This window comes from Quercus lobata, chromosome 2 (genome assembly GCF_001633185.2).
Source record: "Quercus lobata isolate SW786 chromosome 2, ValleyOak3.0 Primary Assembly, whole genome shotgun sequence".
Classification (NCBI taxonomy): Eukaryota; Viridiplantae; Streptophyta; class Magnoliopsida; order Fagales; family Fagaceae; genus Quercus; species Quercus lobata.
This window is the reverse complement of record NC_044905.1, coordinates 98,086,368-98,103,811: the sequence shown is the minus strand read 5'-3', so window position 1 is coordinate 98,103,811 and position 17,444 is coordinate 98,086,368. Positions and strand designations below refer to the sequence as shown.

At 32.6% G+C, this 17,444-nt stretch overlaps 1 protein-coding gene across 1 annotated transcript; it reads left to right on the top strand.

The window, feature by feature from the left end:
- The first annotated feature begins 602 nt into the window (after positions 1-602).
- On the top strand, positions 603-15,909 carry LOC115974000 ((E,E)-alpha-farnesene synthase-like). The gene is made up of 8 exons (XM_031094233.1): positions 603-812; positions 1,443-1,707; positions 1,890-2,265; positions 2,393-2,611; positions 5,597-5,741; positions 8,625-8,873; positions 9,343-9,541; positions 15,764-15,909. The coding sequence occupies exons 1-8, from the start codon at positions 657-659 to the stop codon at positions 15,907-15,909; spliced, it is 1,755 nt and encodes a 584-aa protein (XP_030950093.1). The 5' UTR covers positions 603-656.
- The last annotated feature ends 1,535 nt before the right edge of the window (positions 15,910-17,444 follow it).

Here is a 17,444-nt window from a genome sequence, read left to right as displayed (position 1 = left end):
AAAAAAAAAATCAATTTCTAACATGTACCCTATTAAAAGGAATTAAATTTACCAATTGTTTTTGCTATTTATTTTCAATTATTACTAAAATAAACTCATAAATTTTTGCTACACTCACAACAAATACATATCGATCAAGTACTGATATCTAAATAGGATCCTTATTTAAAAAATAATATTAAAAAAAAACTCACAAATTTTTTTTTGAGAATAAAGAATCTCATAATTTATGATCGCACAAAATTTATTTAAAGGTTGGTACAACTTCAAGATTCAAAATTCTCCATAATTTTGTTTCATAAATATATATATATATATATATATATATATACACACCATGCAATGTCATATCTATACATCTGACATTTAACCATAATTTGAATAGACCATGCCTTCTTCAAATTTGAGTGGGTGTGTTGATTTGAGTGGGTGCAACACACCCACTCAACAATATGTGGTTCCGCTACTTCCTTCTAAGATAAAAGGTCTTACGTAGTTATTAGTTATGACCTTTTCTTATTTTTGTCATTTTGTATGCCTCATTGCCTATATAAAGCAGTCCAAAGTAGGTTTCGAAAATCCATCAACACTGCATTCCTCAACTCAAACTTTCTTAATTTTTCCTTTAGCTTTTCCTTTTAGGTGATTCCATCACTATGGATGGTAAGAAACAATTGCAATCTGTGCTGCAAACTTCATCATCCGAGATGAAGCCTCAAGCCAATGATGTCGTACATGTACGACGATCCGCCAATTATAAGCCAAACATATGGAACTATGATTACCTACAGTCTCTTTCTAGCATATACGGCGTAGGAATCCTTTCTAATATCTTCCACGAGAATATTATTGTGACTAGAATTTTTGTGCCAAAACTTTTACAACTTTTATGTGGTTAACATTTAACAACGTTTATCCTTTTACTTACCTATTTTTTTTCACAACTTTGATGCTGTGTCAACAGATTGTCTCATCTTCCATTTCAAAAAATAATTATGGCTTCTTTTTCTGTTCTATTTCATACTCTACCATAGAAAAATTATAATAACTTCTTAAGCAATTAGTTTCTAAAGTGTAAAATATGACTCTTAACACGTTATTGTATTTGCTTCTAAAATTATAACTCATAAATAGGGAATATAGGTGCGTAGACCACAAGTATTTAAGTTATTTTATTATGGATAGAGTATTTTTTCCAACCAGTTTAAAGGAATTTTTTTTTACTTATTATATGACAATTCGTAAGATCATTCACGTGTAATATTTAAAAACTTTATGACTTACTAAATCAATGGAATGACTAAAAACGAATGTGGAGGTTGTAGGAATTTTGTTTCCTAAACTCTATCCTTTCATTATTGTCCATTCTCATCTTTAGAGAGCCCCTCTGCACGTAGTTTTCACTAACACAATTAAGATTTGGGACAATGGTGTTTTTGTAGGGCCAAGAATATGAAAGACGGGCACAGAAACTTAAAGAAGATGTAAGGATAATATTTGCGAATGCAGTGGACTCTGTGGCAACGTTTGAGCTGATCGACAGCGTAAACAAGTTAGGCCTAGCAAGCGACTTTGATATGGAAATCAAAGAGGCTCTAGACACCATTGCATCCACTAAGAAGAAAATTTCTAGTCCAGAAGAGGATCTCTACACTACTGCACTACGCTTTAGGCTTTTTAGGCAGCATGGCTATGAAGTTTCTCAAGGTAAAATAATCTTCGAATTTAAATCATGTCATTTATGTAGCCAATCCTAGCTAATCTATTGAAAATCCGATCCTAACTAATCTGTTAAAAATCCATAACTGACCCCAAAAAAATTAGAAACTAAAACTTGGTTGTTGTTTGAAGTCCTAATATCTAACACCAGTAGATTCTGTGCAATTCAGATATGTTTAGAGGCTTTATGGATGAAAAAACTGGTTTGTTCAGAGAAAACACGCACATAAATATCAAAGAAATGCTTGAGCTTTTGGAGGCCTCACACTTGGGTTTAGAAGGTGAAAACATTCTAGATGTGGCTAGAGATTTCTTAACTGCAACTCTCAAAGAAAGCATTTCCAGTTTAGATAGTGACCTTGCCAAGCAAGTGGTCCATGTTTTGGAACTTCCATCACAAAGGAGAGTACAGTGGTTTGATGTCAAATGGCACATCAATTCATATGAGAAAGACATTCACATGAACTCGAGCTTACTTGAACTTGCTAAACTTCATTTCAACATAGTTCAAGCCGTACTTCAAAAAGATCTAAGGGAATCATCCAGGTAGGTTCCAAAAAATAATGTGATTTGTGAATATATATCTTATTCACCAAACTCACTTTGCATTGCACAAAATACTAATTAGCATGAAGAGAAACAACTTAATTACTTGTACCTCTGTGTCATTTAGGTGGTGGAGAAGTCTGGGGCTCACAGAGAACTTGAGTTTTGCAAGAGATAGACTAGCCGAAAGTTTTATGTGCTCAGTGGGCCTTGCTTTCGAGCCTGAGTACACATGTCTTAGAAAATGGCTTACGAAAGTCGTTATTCTGATACTGATAATTGATGATGTTTATGATGTTTATGGCACATTGGAAGAACTCAAGCACTTCACAAATGCCGTAAATAGGTCAGCATTGCAAAATATCACTGCTGAAAACTTTCAATATAAAATAGGGTTAAATATACTTTTAATCCTAAACTTTTGGGTTGGTTTCTTTTTGGTCCTCACATAGTTCTTTTGTTTTACTTTGGTCCTTACTAATAAAATGCTTATGGATCACATAATTATAATAAAAAATAAATAAACTACTTTAGGCAAAGTACCGTGTAACTTAACTAACACTTCCCTAATATTTTTAATGGAAATGTTCAAGGTTTGAATAATTTTTCTTTGAGAGGCTCTTTAAAGCCAATTTTGGAGAGCAAACACACTAAAAACGAACTCCAACAACTTCTCTATCTCTATATTTTGGAATAGAGTTGCTACACTACCTCTTTTGAAGTAGAGAACATTGTAGCATTTACTGTAGCACCTTCAAAATTTTTTATCTATTTAAATAATCAGCTAGTTGAATAAAAAAATTATTATTTTTGTCTTTCCTTTGTTTCTCTTTCTTCCTCGCTCTTTCTTTCGCTTCTCATCAGAAAAGACTCTTTCTCTTCTCATCAGAAAACAACATAGACGAAGGCCAACTCTCTCTGCAGGTTGTGTGTGTGTGTGTGTGTGTGTGTGTGTGTGTGTGTGAGTGAGTGAAGTGAGATGAAGAAGAAAGAAAATAAAAAACAAAAATGCAAACACAGAGGAGAAGTCAAAAGATCATGGTCAGCTGTGTGTGTGTGAAGTGAGCTGAAGAAAAAATAAAATAAAAACAAAAAGGTAAGCACATAAGAGGAGGAGAAGTCAGAAGGATTGGGTTCATGTGTGGAGAACAAACAAAAAAATAGATTAATAGGAGAAGAGTGGGTAGTGTGTGGAGTAGAAAAAATAAGAAGGAAAAAAGAAAAAGAAAATGGAAGATAGAGATGATTCTAGAAAGTGAAAAATATGGATGAAAAAAAAGGGGGAAATATTATGTCACAATATTTTTACAATATATTCACAAAAAATTCTAAATGATAAGTTATTATTGGCAATTACAAGTAAAAATAAAATAAAATATATATATGTATATATATATATATATATATATATAGTGGGTTCAAATTAAAACCAGTAAAAACTTACCACCTAAAATTTGTTATGAAAATATTACGAACATAACATTCCTCAAAAAATAAAATAAAATATGAGGAAATTTTTTTTAAAAAAAAAGAATAAATAAAAAAAACTAAAAAAAAGAATAAAAGAAGATTGAAGAAATAGTAAAGAAATAATGAAAAAATAATATTTAAGTGAGATGGAGAAACGATATAGAGTTGTTAGAAAGTGTATTTAAAAAAGTTGATAAGGAAATGGTAAATGTAACTATTCACTTTCCAAACAGTACAAAAATTTGAATAAGCTGTTAGAGATACTCTAATTATTAAAAAGAAAAACGTAATATTAGATAAAAGTTTACTCTAAAAATAATTAAATGAACATGAAAGTAATTTTCTTTCTTTTTTTTATTTTTTTATTTCATCCCTCCACCCCCCCCCCCCCAGTTTCTTTGCAACCAAACATGGGGGGGGGGGGAAACAAAAGAATTTTTTTTTTTTTTTTTTTTTTTTTTTTTACATTTAAGTATTTTGATAAAATTTTTAGCTGACATAGCCTTTCCCAAACTATGTAGTAAAATGTTTTTTTTTTTTTTTTTCAAATAAGTGATACATATGCATTATGTTAGTCATGTGAGTAATTTTTGTCAATTAGGTGTTGGCAAGGATAACAATGAAGCACACAAGTACGAAATTGAAACAAAAAATTGAGGGCCAAAAAGACTTTAAGGCCCTGCTTATTTCAATGTAAAAACATTTCAAGGAAAATTATTTATTTTCTGATGTTTAGTTATTTTCCTGAAAATGCTCAAAAAATATTTGTCAGAGTTGGTCTCATATGAAAAATTATAAATTTTATATTTATATTTAATATAAATATGAAATAAAAACTTTGATTTCTCACTTTAATATATTAATAAAATAACTTAGATCAACCTGCACAATCAAAATATAATTTTTAAAAATTACACTAATAAGCATATTCAAAATAAGAGTGTAACAAAAAAAATTAAATAAAAATAATAATTAACAAAAGCTATCAACTGAATTAGCATTTACAAGGATAATTACGTACATACAAACAATTGAAACCTCTAAGTGATACTTATAAAGTTTTTTTGAGAAACTATTAAAAGTTTGGAGTTGATTCCCATAATTTTGAGGCATTACGTGGTTTTTTTGGAGGTTTTATAACGTATTTTCATCATTTTAATGGTTTTTAAGGGGGGTATATTTATTTATTTATTAGAGGGTATTTCAATCATATTAGATTTGATAATATTTGGGTCTGTATCAAAAAAAAAAAAAAAAAAAAAAAAAAAAAGAAGCAATTTGGGTCATTTTTTAGATTCAAGGCTATTTCAGTAATTTTGAAGGGTTAATGGATAATTTGGTTATTTTAAAGGATTTAGATGTATTTCAGTAGTTTTGAGCACAATTTGGTTATTTTGGAGATATTAGGGGTATTTTTGCCATTTTAGAAAACTTTACTATACATTTGTCATTTTAGATGTTTTAGAGGCATTTTTTTTGGTTAGCTGTTATTTTGAAGGTTTCAATGGTGTTTCGGAGGTTTAAGGGTATATTTTTCATTTTGAACAATTTGGCTATTTGTATCTTTTTTAGTTTTCTATTCTTTTAAGATTGAAATAAGTCAAAATGTTTTACTCATATCCCCTAAAACAAGTAATATATTTTCAATTGAAGAAAATATTTTTTTTGCTCGAGGGAAAATGATTTCACTTTTATCAAAATTTTCGACGATTCTAAAAGTTTGAAAACCAGAAAATCAAAAATAAAAAATAAATTTTCGAAAGATATTTTATGCCAAAACAAAAAGTGCCTAAATCTATAAAATAGGCATATAATTGTTTTACAACATTAATAATTATGCTTACCAAAATATTTAATTCAGGTGGGATGTTAGTGAAACTCAACAGCTTCCAGAGTGCATGAAGACTTGCTTCCTAGCTCTCTACAATACTACTAATGAAATTGCTAATGAAATTCAAAAGGAGAAGGGTGCTTGGAACCAAGTTTTACCTCATCTTAAAAAAGGGGTACTCATCTGCTCATTTTCCATAATATTTGGAATTTACTCATTTGTTAATTTTTCATCATGTTTAATTGGAATATATATTGTCACGCCCTGAACCCAACTATAAAGACAGATACATGATAACCGCTGCACGCTTATAAAGTAAGCACCCTACAAGTGTGCAAGACCCTTTTAGCAACTAAAATTTATCCTCAAAAATTAAATCAAATAAATCCAAAATACCTCAACAATTTCTTTATGAATAGATCTCCAATAATTTAAAAGGAACAAAATCCAAACCTCATGTACATAATGCCAGTTGGCCAATAAATATAAAACTATTAGAAGACCATCTAATTCTAAAATCACTAAGCTTCTTTCCTGCTCACAACACAACATTAGAACTCCCAAAACTTGCTATTCTTCACAATCTGAAACTGGAGGGGAAAAAGGGAGTGAGTTGACAACTCAATAAGTAACCAAAGTCCTAATAAGTTCTATCAAACAATAGATCTGTAAAGTAATAAGATGTAATACAAGTCTTCAAAATTTATAATATACTATGGGTTTTTCAAAAATAACTAAAGAAGTTTCATAGTCTTAAAATAATAAGTTGCAAATAAATCATATACTTTAATTTGATAAATATATCATTGATGGTTTAGAAAGAAGTAAGTTTTTCATATATCAAAGCTATAACTTACAATATGTTCCAAAAAAAAATACATAAGCAGTTTTAATTACTCAAATTAGTTCAAATACTCAAACATTTCCAAAATCACATATGTAGTTTTAAAGACTCAAAATAGTTCAAATATTTCATATTCTTAACAATCTTATGACTATGGTCACGCTATATCTTTGTGATTAAGCATTAAAGTACCAATGAATAACCCCTATTAGCTAGGTATCGGAGTACTAATGAATAACCCCCATTGGTTTGGGTATCAGAATACCAATGAATAGCTCCTATTAGCTGGGTATCAGAGTACCAATAAATAAACCTCATTGGTTTGGGTATCAACATAAATTCATAATCAGATTGTTCATAATCATATATATGAAATCATAGTTTCTAATAAAAATATATATTATTCAAATACATATATATATATAATCATATATTCAAATCTATTTGTGATATTTCTATAATTTTTTACTTTAAATCAATATAGCTAAAAAATAATTAAATAAAATACATCATATATTCAGTAATAAGATATATTTGTGATAATTCTTTACTTGAAATCAATAATACAATAGAAATAAAATTGTAACAACTGTAAACAATTTCCAGTAATTAAAATACACAAAATAAAACCAATTAGAATAAGGTTACTTACCTCAGCTAGCTCACCACAAATAACTTCTCCCTAACACTTTCTCTAAAATTCTTAGATCTCACCTAACAAATTTACAAGTACTAATTACTCAATAATCAAATAATTCAAGAAAGACTTATAATGGTACCCAACTAGAGAAAAGACTATTAAAAATATCACATATTTGACTACTTATCTTACACCAAAATTCCACCTATCATAATATTTCTCTCTCTCTCTCTCTCTCTCTCTCTCTCTCTCTCTCTCTCTCTCTCTATATATATATATATATATTGATTGCCAGCCACCATTAAGGCACTCTCTCTCTCTCTCTCTCTCTCTCTCTCTCTCTCTCTCTCTCTCTCTCTCTCTCTCTCTCTCTCTCTCTATATATATATATATATATTGATTGCCAGCCACCATTAATGCCTTAAAAGATAGGGCTATAGCTCCTAGTGCTATATCACACTAGGAAGACAAGGACGTGGGCCATTCTTCAAGTACAGCACTTACATTACAGCTCACTCTTTTTTTTTTCTTTTTTTTTTTTATTATGACTTCTCAGACCTCAAACCTAAACCTATACTCACTAGGCCTTTGTTTTTTCCAAATCCATCAATTCGGTACAGTTTCTTGACAAAAACACTGTGCAGAAACTTGACCCTTCACTCGCTTAAATTTGTAGCTTCAATATGCGCTTATCACTAAACCTAGAAAAATCTGCAAGTATGCTGTCTAGTTTACAAAAAAAAATCAAAGCTTTTCTTCCCTTGAATTCTTAAAACTTTTGAATATTTAAATAGTTTCATTACTAATCAAAGTACCACATAAGAAAATATTCTAATACCACATAAAGTCTAAATTTGATAATAAAAAAAACAAGATTTCTTAAGTTCTTACTTCAAGGGTATAGTCCATTCTTCTCTACGTCAGTCCTTTAGGTCATCTATTCTCTCAAAATATCCCTCCTTATACGTTAATTTAATAAACTTATATATAGGTAAGGTTTCAACCTTATTTTTTAAAAACTCCCTTATAATTAGAAATTATAAAACTGGCCCCACAAGAAAATTACTTAAATATCCCTCCTTTAAAATTATTATTATTATTATTTTTTTTTTTTTGGGTATTACAGTAAAACTATTTAAATATTTAAAAGTTTTAAGGATACAAACAAAGAAAAGCTTAGATTTATTTTGTTGTAAACTAGACCGTAAATCTGCGTACTTTTCTAGGTTTAGTGATAAGCACATGTTGAGGATGCAGATTTAAGCAGGTGAGGGGTCAAGATTCTGCACAGTATTTGTGTCAAGAAGCTGTACCGAATTGATGGATTTGGAGAAAAACAAAGGACTTGTGAGTATAGGTTTAGGGTTGAAGTACGACAAGTCATAAAGAAAAAAATTAAAAAAAAAAAAAAATGCTGTAATGTAAGTGCTGTACTTGAAGGATGGCCCACGTCCTTGTCTTCCTAGTGTGATATAGCACTAGGAGCTATAGCCTTATCATTTAAGGCACTAATGATAAAGATCATCGTTTTTGAAATTATAGTGAATATCTTTTTCTTTTTTCTTTTTTAATAGTGGACAGATTTTTGTAATGCATTATTTGTGGAAGCAAAGTGGTACAACATGGACTACAGTCCATCCCTGCAAGAATATCTAAGTAACGGATGGATTTCATCGACTGCCCCATTACTTTTAGTCCATGAATTCATTTCTATGGGACATGAGGTAACAAATAGGATGGAAGATTTTCTGGAGAAAAACCAAGAAATTGTGCATAATATATCTATGATAATTCGACTTTGCAATGATTTGGGGACTTCTGTGGTAATTACTCTTTCCTTATACAACAATTTTACAAATTATTGATGTAATTTTAACATTTTTCAAATAATTATTGGTAGATAAATATGTGATGTCATTGACAAGTCCTTATTAGAACTAATAAGAACTTGCCATATCAATAATTTATAAAAATATTGTAAAATAATTTATATTTGTAACATTACTCATAAGAGGAAAGAGTAATGTTACAGACAAACTATTTTACAATATTTTTATAAACAGTTGATATTGTTTTAGCATTTTTCAAATAATTATTGGTAGATAAAAATATGATGTTAATGGTAGGTCCATATTAGAACTTAAGAAGAATTTGCCACATCAATAATTTGTAAAAATATTGTAAAATAGTTTGTGATGATACCATTACTCATTCTTTATTGGTTATATAGAACATTAATTAATTATTATGTACATATTAGAACAAACTAATTGGTATAGTAACTTGAAACAGGCTGAGAGAGGAAGAGGTGATGTTCCCTCATCAATCCTATGTTATATGAGAGAAGCTGATGTTTCAAAAGAAATTGCACGGAAGCACATCGAAGACATGATAAACAAGAGTTGGAAGAAAATAAATGGGCAATGCTTCAACCAATTGCCAATGCTGCAATCATTTGTCAATATTGCAATAAATAATGCTCGTGTGGCACATAGGGGTGGCAAATGGGCGGGTTGGGTCATAAATGGGTTGGGTATATAATTACTCATTTATCCATTTATGACCCGTTTATATATAAATTAATTATCCATTACTAACCCAACCCATTTAATTAGTAACCCACCCATTTAACCCAATATGACCCAAATACCTCTAAAGCTACTTGAATACCCTCTTGACCTCCAAAATACCCATAAATACCTAAAATGATGCAAATACCCCTAATCTTCCAAAATTACCAATATACCCTTGGACATCCAAAATTATCCCAAAAATCTCTAAAATTATCCAAAAATACCTATGAAACCTCTAAAATGACCAAAATACCCTTGATATCTTAAAAATCACCAAATATGCTTAAAAACCACTAAAATGACCAAAATACCCTTGATATCTCAAAAATCACCAAATATACTTAAAAACCACTAAAATGACCAAAATACCCTTAATATCTCTAAAATCACCAAATATGCTTAAAAACCACTAAAAGACCAAAATACCCCCTAAAACCCAAAAAATAACCAAAATACCCCCAAAACTCAAAAAATGACCAAATACCCCCAAAACCTAAAAATTACCAAAATACCCCCCAAAACCTAAAAAATGACCAAAATACCTCCAAAACCTAAAAATGAACAAAATACCCCCAAAACCCAAAAAATGACCAAAATACCCTTAAAACCCAAAAAAATGACGAAAATACCATCAAAACCTAAAAATGACCAAAATACCTCCAAAACCCAAAAAATTACCAAAGTACCCCCAAAACCCAAAAAATGACTAAAATACCCCCAAAACCTAAAAATTACCAAAATACCCCTGAAACCCCAAAAAATTACCAAAATACCCCGAACCTTAAAAATGACCAAAATACTTCCAACCAAACATTGCCAAATTAACCCCCGGGAACCCAAAAAATGACAAATACCCCGAAACCTAAAAAATTACCAAAATACCCCCAAAACCCAAAAAATGACCAAAATACCCCGAAACCTAAAAAATTACCAAAATACCCCCGAAACCCAAAAACTGACCAAAATACCCCCAAAACCTAAAAATTACCAAAATACCCTCAAAACCCAAAAAATTACCAAAATACCCCCAAAACCTAAAAATGACCAAAATACCCCCGAAACTCAAAAAATACCAAGTTCCCTTGAAACCCGAAAAATGACCGAAATACCCTCGAAACCTAAAAATGACCAAAATACTTCCAAAACCCAAAAAATGGCCGAAATACCCCAAAACCTACAAATTACAAAATACTTCTGAACCCTAGAAATTTACTGAAATAACCCTAAAACTAAAAGATGACAGAAATGCCCTCGTAACCTAAAAAATGGCTAAAATACCCTTAGAATCTAAAAGATGATCAAAATAACCTCAAAACCTAAAAAATTACCGAAATTCCCTCGAAACCTATAAAATGAATGAAAGACTCTTAGAACCTTTAATTTGTCAAAAATATCCTTGAAACATCCAAAATACCCTGAAACCTCTATTTCGGTAATTTTAGATGTTTCAGGTGTATTTTGGTCATCTTACATGTTTAGGGGCATTTTGTTCATAATTTGGGTTTCATGGGTTTTAACAATCATTTTTTTAGGTTTTGGGGTTATTTTGGTCATTTTTTTTAGGTTTTTGGGGGTATTTCGATCATTTTTTAGGTTTCAGGGTATTTTGGTAATTTTTTTTAGGTTTCTGGGGTATTTCAGTTATTTTTTAGGTTTTAGAGGTATTTCGGTCATTTTTAAGGTTTATGGAGTATTTTGGTAATTTTTTAGGTTTAAGGAGTATTTTGGTAATTTTTTTTATTTAGGGCGTATTTTGGTAATTGTTAGGTTTTGGGGATATTTTGGTCATTTTTTTAGGTTTTTGGGGTATTTTGGTCATTGTAATAGGTTTTGGGGTTATTTTAGTCATTTTTTTAGGTCTTGGGGTATTTTAATCATTTTACAGGTTTCAAAGGTATTTTGGTCATTTTTTAGGTTTCGGGGGTATTTTTGGTAATTTTAAGGTTTCAAAGGTATTTCGGTCATTTTTAAGGTTTAGGGGGTATTTGGTCATTTTTTAGGTTTATGAAGCATTTTGGTCATTTTTTGGGTTTTTAGGGTATTTTGGTAATTTTTGGGTTTTGGGGATATTTTGGACATTTTAGAGGTTTTGTTGGGGGGGGTATTTTGCTCATTTTAGAGGTTTTGGAGGTATTTTTCTCATTTTGTGGGTTTTGGGGATATTTTGGTCATTTTTTGGGTTTTGAGGGTATTTTGGTCAATTTTTTGGTTTTGGGGATATTTTGGACATTTGAGAGGTTTTGGAGGGTATTTTGCTCATTTTAGAGATTTTGGAGGTATTTTGGTCATTTTGTGGGTTTTGGGGGTATTTTGGTCATTTTTTGGGTTTTGGGGGAATTTTGGTCATTTTTTGGGTTTCGAGGGTATTTTTGTCATTTTTTTGGGTTTTGGAGGTATTTTGGTCATTTTTAGGTTTTAGGGGTATTTTGGTCATTTTTTGGGTTTCAAAGGTATTTTGGTCATTTTTTGGGTTTTAGGGGTATTTTGGTTATTTTTTGGGTTTTGGAGGTAGTTTGGTCATTTTTAGGTTTTGGGGGTATTTTGGTCAGTTTTTGGGTTTTGGTGGTATTTTAGTAATTTTTAGGTTTTAGGGGTATTTTAGTCATTTTTTGGATTTCAAAGGTATTTTGGTCATTTTTTGGATTTTAGGGGTATTTTGGTAATTTTTAAGTTTCGAGAGGTATTTTGGTCGTTTGCTGGGTTTTGGGGGTATTTTGGTCATTTTTTGGGTTTCAAGGATATTTTGGTCATTTTTTTGGTTTTGGGGGTATTTTGGTAATTTTTAGGTTTTGGGGGTATTTTGGTCATTTTTTGGGTTTTGGTAGTATTTTGGTCATTTTTTAAGTTTCAGGGGTATTTTAGTCATTTTCTAGGAATTTAGATTTTATGTTTATTTAAATTTTAGATGGGTTTAGTGAGTATTAATGGGATTATCCATTTAGACCCATCTAATTAAATAACCAAATGGGTCTTTATTTGGTGGGTAATGGGTAGATTCATGGATATGAATAAAAATTGCCACCCCTATGCAAGACCAATGGGGAAAGACAGAGTATGAGCCCCCATCCCTGAAAGGCAAAAGCCAAAATCCACGATGCTTAACATCAGCCCCATCACAATTATACAATTTTATCATTTGTAAAGGCATCGAAAAAGTTTTAAATGGAAGGAATCGTTGGAAACAAGCTAGTCATGTGAACCCCACCTTTATTTTCATTATTATGAAATGGCCTTTGACAAAATATTGCCTTTTTCACACCTTGCATATATGAGAATCAAGTCCTAGTTAAGTGGAGAAAATAATGCAATTAATTTTTTTGTACCTCTGCAACTTTTATCGTATTTTATAACAAAAAGTTATATACACACAACTTTAACAGTTAAGTGGAAGTATCTCTTGGGTAGCTCAATTTTAATTCACACAGCAAACCCAAAAAGGGACCCTAGCAAAGCCTCAGTTGCAAGTGCATGGGGAAGGGGATCAAGAAAATCTTGGTCCAATTTGAGTCTTTGAGGATGAAATACATGGGATCCAACTTAGAAAAGATAGGAAAATCTTGATTGTGCACCACACTTTTATCATTTGGAATCTGGCTTAAGACTAGAGTTAGCAATAATCCACACGTTAAACCCGTCAAACCCAAAGGATATATTACTCTGCGTGCTAAAGAATATCATATTTTGGGTGCATACAGTATATACCCATTCACACACATCTTTGTTTAGCTAGAATTTATAAGTTTATCTTTTAGTTTTTATGTATAACTTTTCAAAATCTCTTTTTTTTCTCAATTTTTAAAAGTTTTTCAATAAAAAATTATATAAATTATTTCCAAACGGACAAATTTATATGCTGCAACATGCATTGCGTACGTCATGAGATACATCGTTAGTAATATTCAAGAGCACAAGCAATGCACGTGCCTCGGGTAAGACCGTAAAAAGAAAAAGGTTGGCGTTGATTTGTCATTGGGCCTCCAATTTCGAGCCCAAACTGAGTGTTTATGTTCAGCCCAACCCATTAAAAGCTAAAATCTCATCCCTTACTAAACAGTAAACTGATCTGCACATTCCATAGAGAACTTTAATTATATTGTGCAGTGAAAATTTTTAATTTAATAAAAGTTTTGGTGGTATTTTAATAATTTTTAGATTTTAGGGGTATTTTGGTTATTTTTTAGGTTTCAGAGGTACTTTGGTCATTTTTTGGATTTTGGAGGTATTTTGGTAATTTTGTGGGTTTTGGGGGTATTTTGGTCATTTTTTGGGTTTCGAGGGTATTTTTATCATTTTTTGAGTTTTGGAGGTATTTTGGTCATTTTTAGGTTTTAGGGGTATTTTGGTCATTTTTTGGGTTTCAGAGGTATTTTGGTCATTTTTTGGGTTTTGGGGGTATTTTGGTCATTTTTTTGGGTTTCAGGGGTATTTTGGTTATTTTTTGGGTTTTGGAGGTATTTTGGTCATTTTTAGGTTTCGGGGGTATGTTGGTCAGTGTAAGGACACAATTCTTTTGGCGGCCCAATAATGATGTTGGGCTCGCACATGAAAGATCCCTCACAATATGATTTGTAGAGAGTGGGCTTGAAAAACTAGCCGTTGGTCACGGGGCGATGCCCGGTCTAGGTTTTAGAGGAATTCATGTAGAAAAAGGAGTTGGGCTTGAACATTTAAGCCCTACGGCGTCGCATCCTATGGGATGGGACTCCTCGGACTTGATCCGAAGACCATGAAGGTGTTACCCCGGTTACCCAACGATGGGCTTTTTCGGTGAAGTCAGGTATTGTTGAGGAGTTCTCACCCATGTAGTCTTTCTTTTTTGGAGGTGGGATGGGAGTCCCTCTACCAGATTCACTTACTTCTTCTTTTGTACCAGCCTGCCTTCGCTGTCCTTCGTCCACGTGTAGGGTCAACCTTTACAAGACTGACATTTGTCCCATCAGTCCAATCCCAGAATTGTTGGGGATGGTTGATAAAGCTGCAGAATACGGCTCTGTCAAGTGCAGAGTCTTATCTGGAAGGGTAGTAAGGATAACTTCCCCCAAGATATTTTAGATCTCCTTACAAATTTGTTCCTATATCTCTTTTTTACCCCTCTTCTCAATGGAGCTTTGGGTCTGTCAAGGACTAGACTGTCCTCGGCTGCGTCTCCAGGCCATTTTTGCCTTATATTTTTGAGCTCGGGCCATCACCTTTTTCGGCTTGGGCCTTTGGACTCCCCATGAGCAAGTGGACCTGGCCCATAAATTATTGGGCCCCACAGTCAGTTTTTGGGTTTTGGTGGTATTTTAGTAATTTTTAGGTTTTAGGGGTATTTTGGTCATTTTGTGGGTTTTGGGGGAGTATTTTGGTCATTTTTTGGGTTTTGGGGAAATTTTGGTCATTTTTTGGGTTTTGAGGGTATTTTTGTCATTTTTTGGGTTTTGGAGGTATTTTGGTCATTTTTAGGTTTTAGGGGTATTTTGGTCATTTTTTGGGTTTCAGAGGTATTTTGGTCATTTTTTGGGTTTTGGGAGTATTTTGGTCATTTTTTTGGGTTTCAGGGGTATTTTGGTTATTTTTTGGGTTTTGGAGGTATTTTGGTCATTTTTAGGTTTCAGGGGTATTTTGGTCAGTTTTTGGGTTTTGGTGGTATTTTAGTAATTTTTAGGTTTCAGGAGTATTTTGGTCATTTTTTAGGTTTCAGAAGTATTTTGGTCATTTTTTGGATTTTGGTAATTTTTAGGTTTCGGGGGGTATTTTGGTCATTTTTTGGGTTTCAAGGATATTTTGGTAATTTTTTTGGTTTTGGGGGTATTTTGGTAATTTTTAGGTTTTTGGGGGTATTTTGGTCATTTTTTAGGTTTTGGGGGGTATTTTGATCATTTTTTGGGTTTTGGTAGTATTTTGGTCATTTTTTTAAGTTTCAGGGGTATTTTAGTCATTTTCTAGAAATTTAGATTTTATGTTGTTTATTTAAATTTTAGATGGGTTTAGTGGATATTAGTGGGATTATCCATTTAGACCCATCTAATTAAATAACCAAATGGGTATTTACCCATTTAATCCAAATATTCAAATGGGTTGGGTTAAGACTTATCCAAATAAGGTGGGTAATGGGTGGGTTCATAGATATGGATAAAAATTGCCACCCCTAGTGGCACATAGCCTTTACCAATATGGAGATGGGTTTGGGGTTCAAGACCGAGACACTCGGAAAAATATCGTGTCTTTACTGGTCGAACCTCTCCCCTGCTCTATTGAATTGAAATGTCAAACTATGGAAAATGGGTCAATTTGTCAGCTATGAATCTATGATGTTACAACTTAGAATTGTAATCTGGATGGTGACTTGAATAGCTAGGTTAAGTGCATGGCTTTGTCTCTACAATAATGCGATGAACAAGTGCTAGGATTGTAACGTGTAATCAATATTCGGTTCATAGTTAAATAAAAGTGCTTTTAAAACATTTATAATTGATGTTTTGATTGATCTTTTTGACTCTTTGAGTGTCTATGACCACTACTTGCATAATGGTACCTGACCAGACTAGAAGAAAGACTATTAAAAATATCTCATATTTGTCTACAATTGCTGTATACGGTTCCAGAATTTCCTATCACTCTAAGTTGATGAATGCTCCCCTTGTTCTTGTTATTGCTGACGGATTGTGACTTGGTAAGCCGTTTTAATCGAGAATATGACTTTTGTTTTCCTTCCAGATTAGTTCATCCTTTGTGTGTGTGTCCCTGAGGTCGATCCGTTGAATATCCTCCACTGTAGAGGGCATGAAGGTCATGTGAAGGACTTGAGTGTGCCACTGCTTTATGCTTGGGTCAAAGAGGTCACTCACTGTCAAGTCCATATTTGCATTTGGTTGGAATTTAGGGGGGTGGGGTAGCCATCTGTGGTCATCTAGTTTTATGCTCCTCCCATCCCCCACCTTCCAAATCGTAGCTGCTCTAATCAATTCCCTAGCCTCTAGCAAACTTCGCCATACAAATGATGGGTTGAAGCCCAACCTAGTTTCCATGAACGAGCAAGTAGGAAAATAGCGAGCTTTGTATACTCTGAAAAATAGTGAGTGGCTTCCGTGGATCAACTACCATGCTTGTTTGGCTAGCATAGCAAGATTGAACGCATGGATGTCTTTGAACCCCATTACACCTCTACTTTTCGGTTTGCACAATTTACTCCATTTGATTCAGTGAATTTTTTTCTCATCTCAAGTTTGACCCCACCAATATTTTGCTAGAGTTGAATTAATGTCATCACAAACCCTTCTTGGGATTTTGAACATACTTATGGAGTATGTTGGAATAGCTTATGCTACCATCTTGATTAGGACCTCCCTCCTTGCCTTGGAAATAATTTTTTTCCTTCCATCCCATCACTTTTTTTGTTACTCGCTCCTACACCTCCCTAAAAGTGCTCACCTTGTACTTGCCTCCCACCATTGGTAATCCAAGATACTTCTCACAGCTTGTCATGACTTAAGCACCTAGCATGTTCCGAATAGATGCTTGTCATGAAGAAGAGTGTTGTTTTTTGCCTATTGATAGCTTGACCCAATGCTTTCTCGTACATGGCTAGTATACACATCAAGTTTTGGCATTCCTCAGTTGTTGCCTCACAAAATAGTATGTTGTTTTTAGCAAACAATAAGTGTGAGACCCTAAACCCTCTATGGCATGACACCACTCCTTTCAAGAGACATCTACAAACGGCTTGGTGTATGAGAGAGGAGAGCCCTTTTGCGCATATCAAGGATAGGTAAGGAGATAAAGAGTCCCCTTGCTTAATTCCACGGGTCGGTGTGATGAGGCCTCTTGGTTCACCATTTA

Bases quoted from the DNA above. Each gene is read 5' to 3' on its own strand.
- LOC115974000 (XM_031094233.1), top strand. From the start codon at position 657: ATGGATGGTAAGAAACAATTGCAATCTGTGCTGCAAACTTCATCATCC. The intron at 2,266-2,392 runs GTAGGTTCCAAA...TGTGTCATTTAG, and splicing joins GATCTAAGGGAATCATCCAG to GTGGTGGAGAAGTCTGGGGC. The intron at 2,612-5,596 runs GTCAGCATTGCA...TATTTAATTCAG, and splicing joins TTCACAAATGCCGTAAATAG to GTGGGATGTTAGTGAAACTC.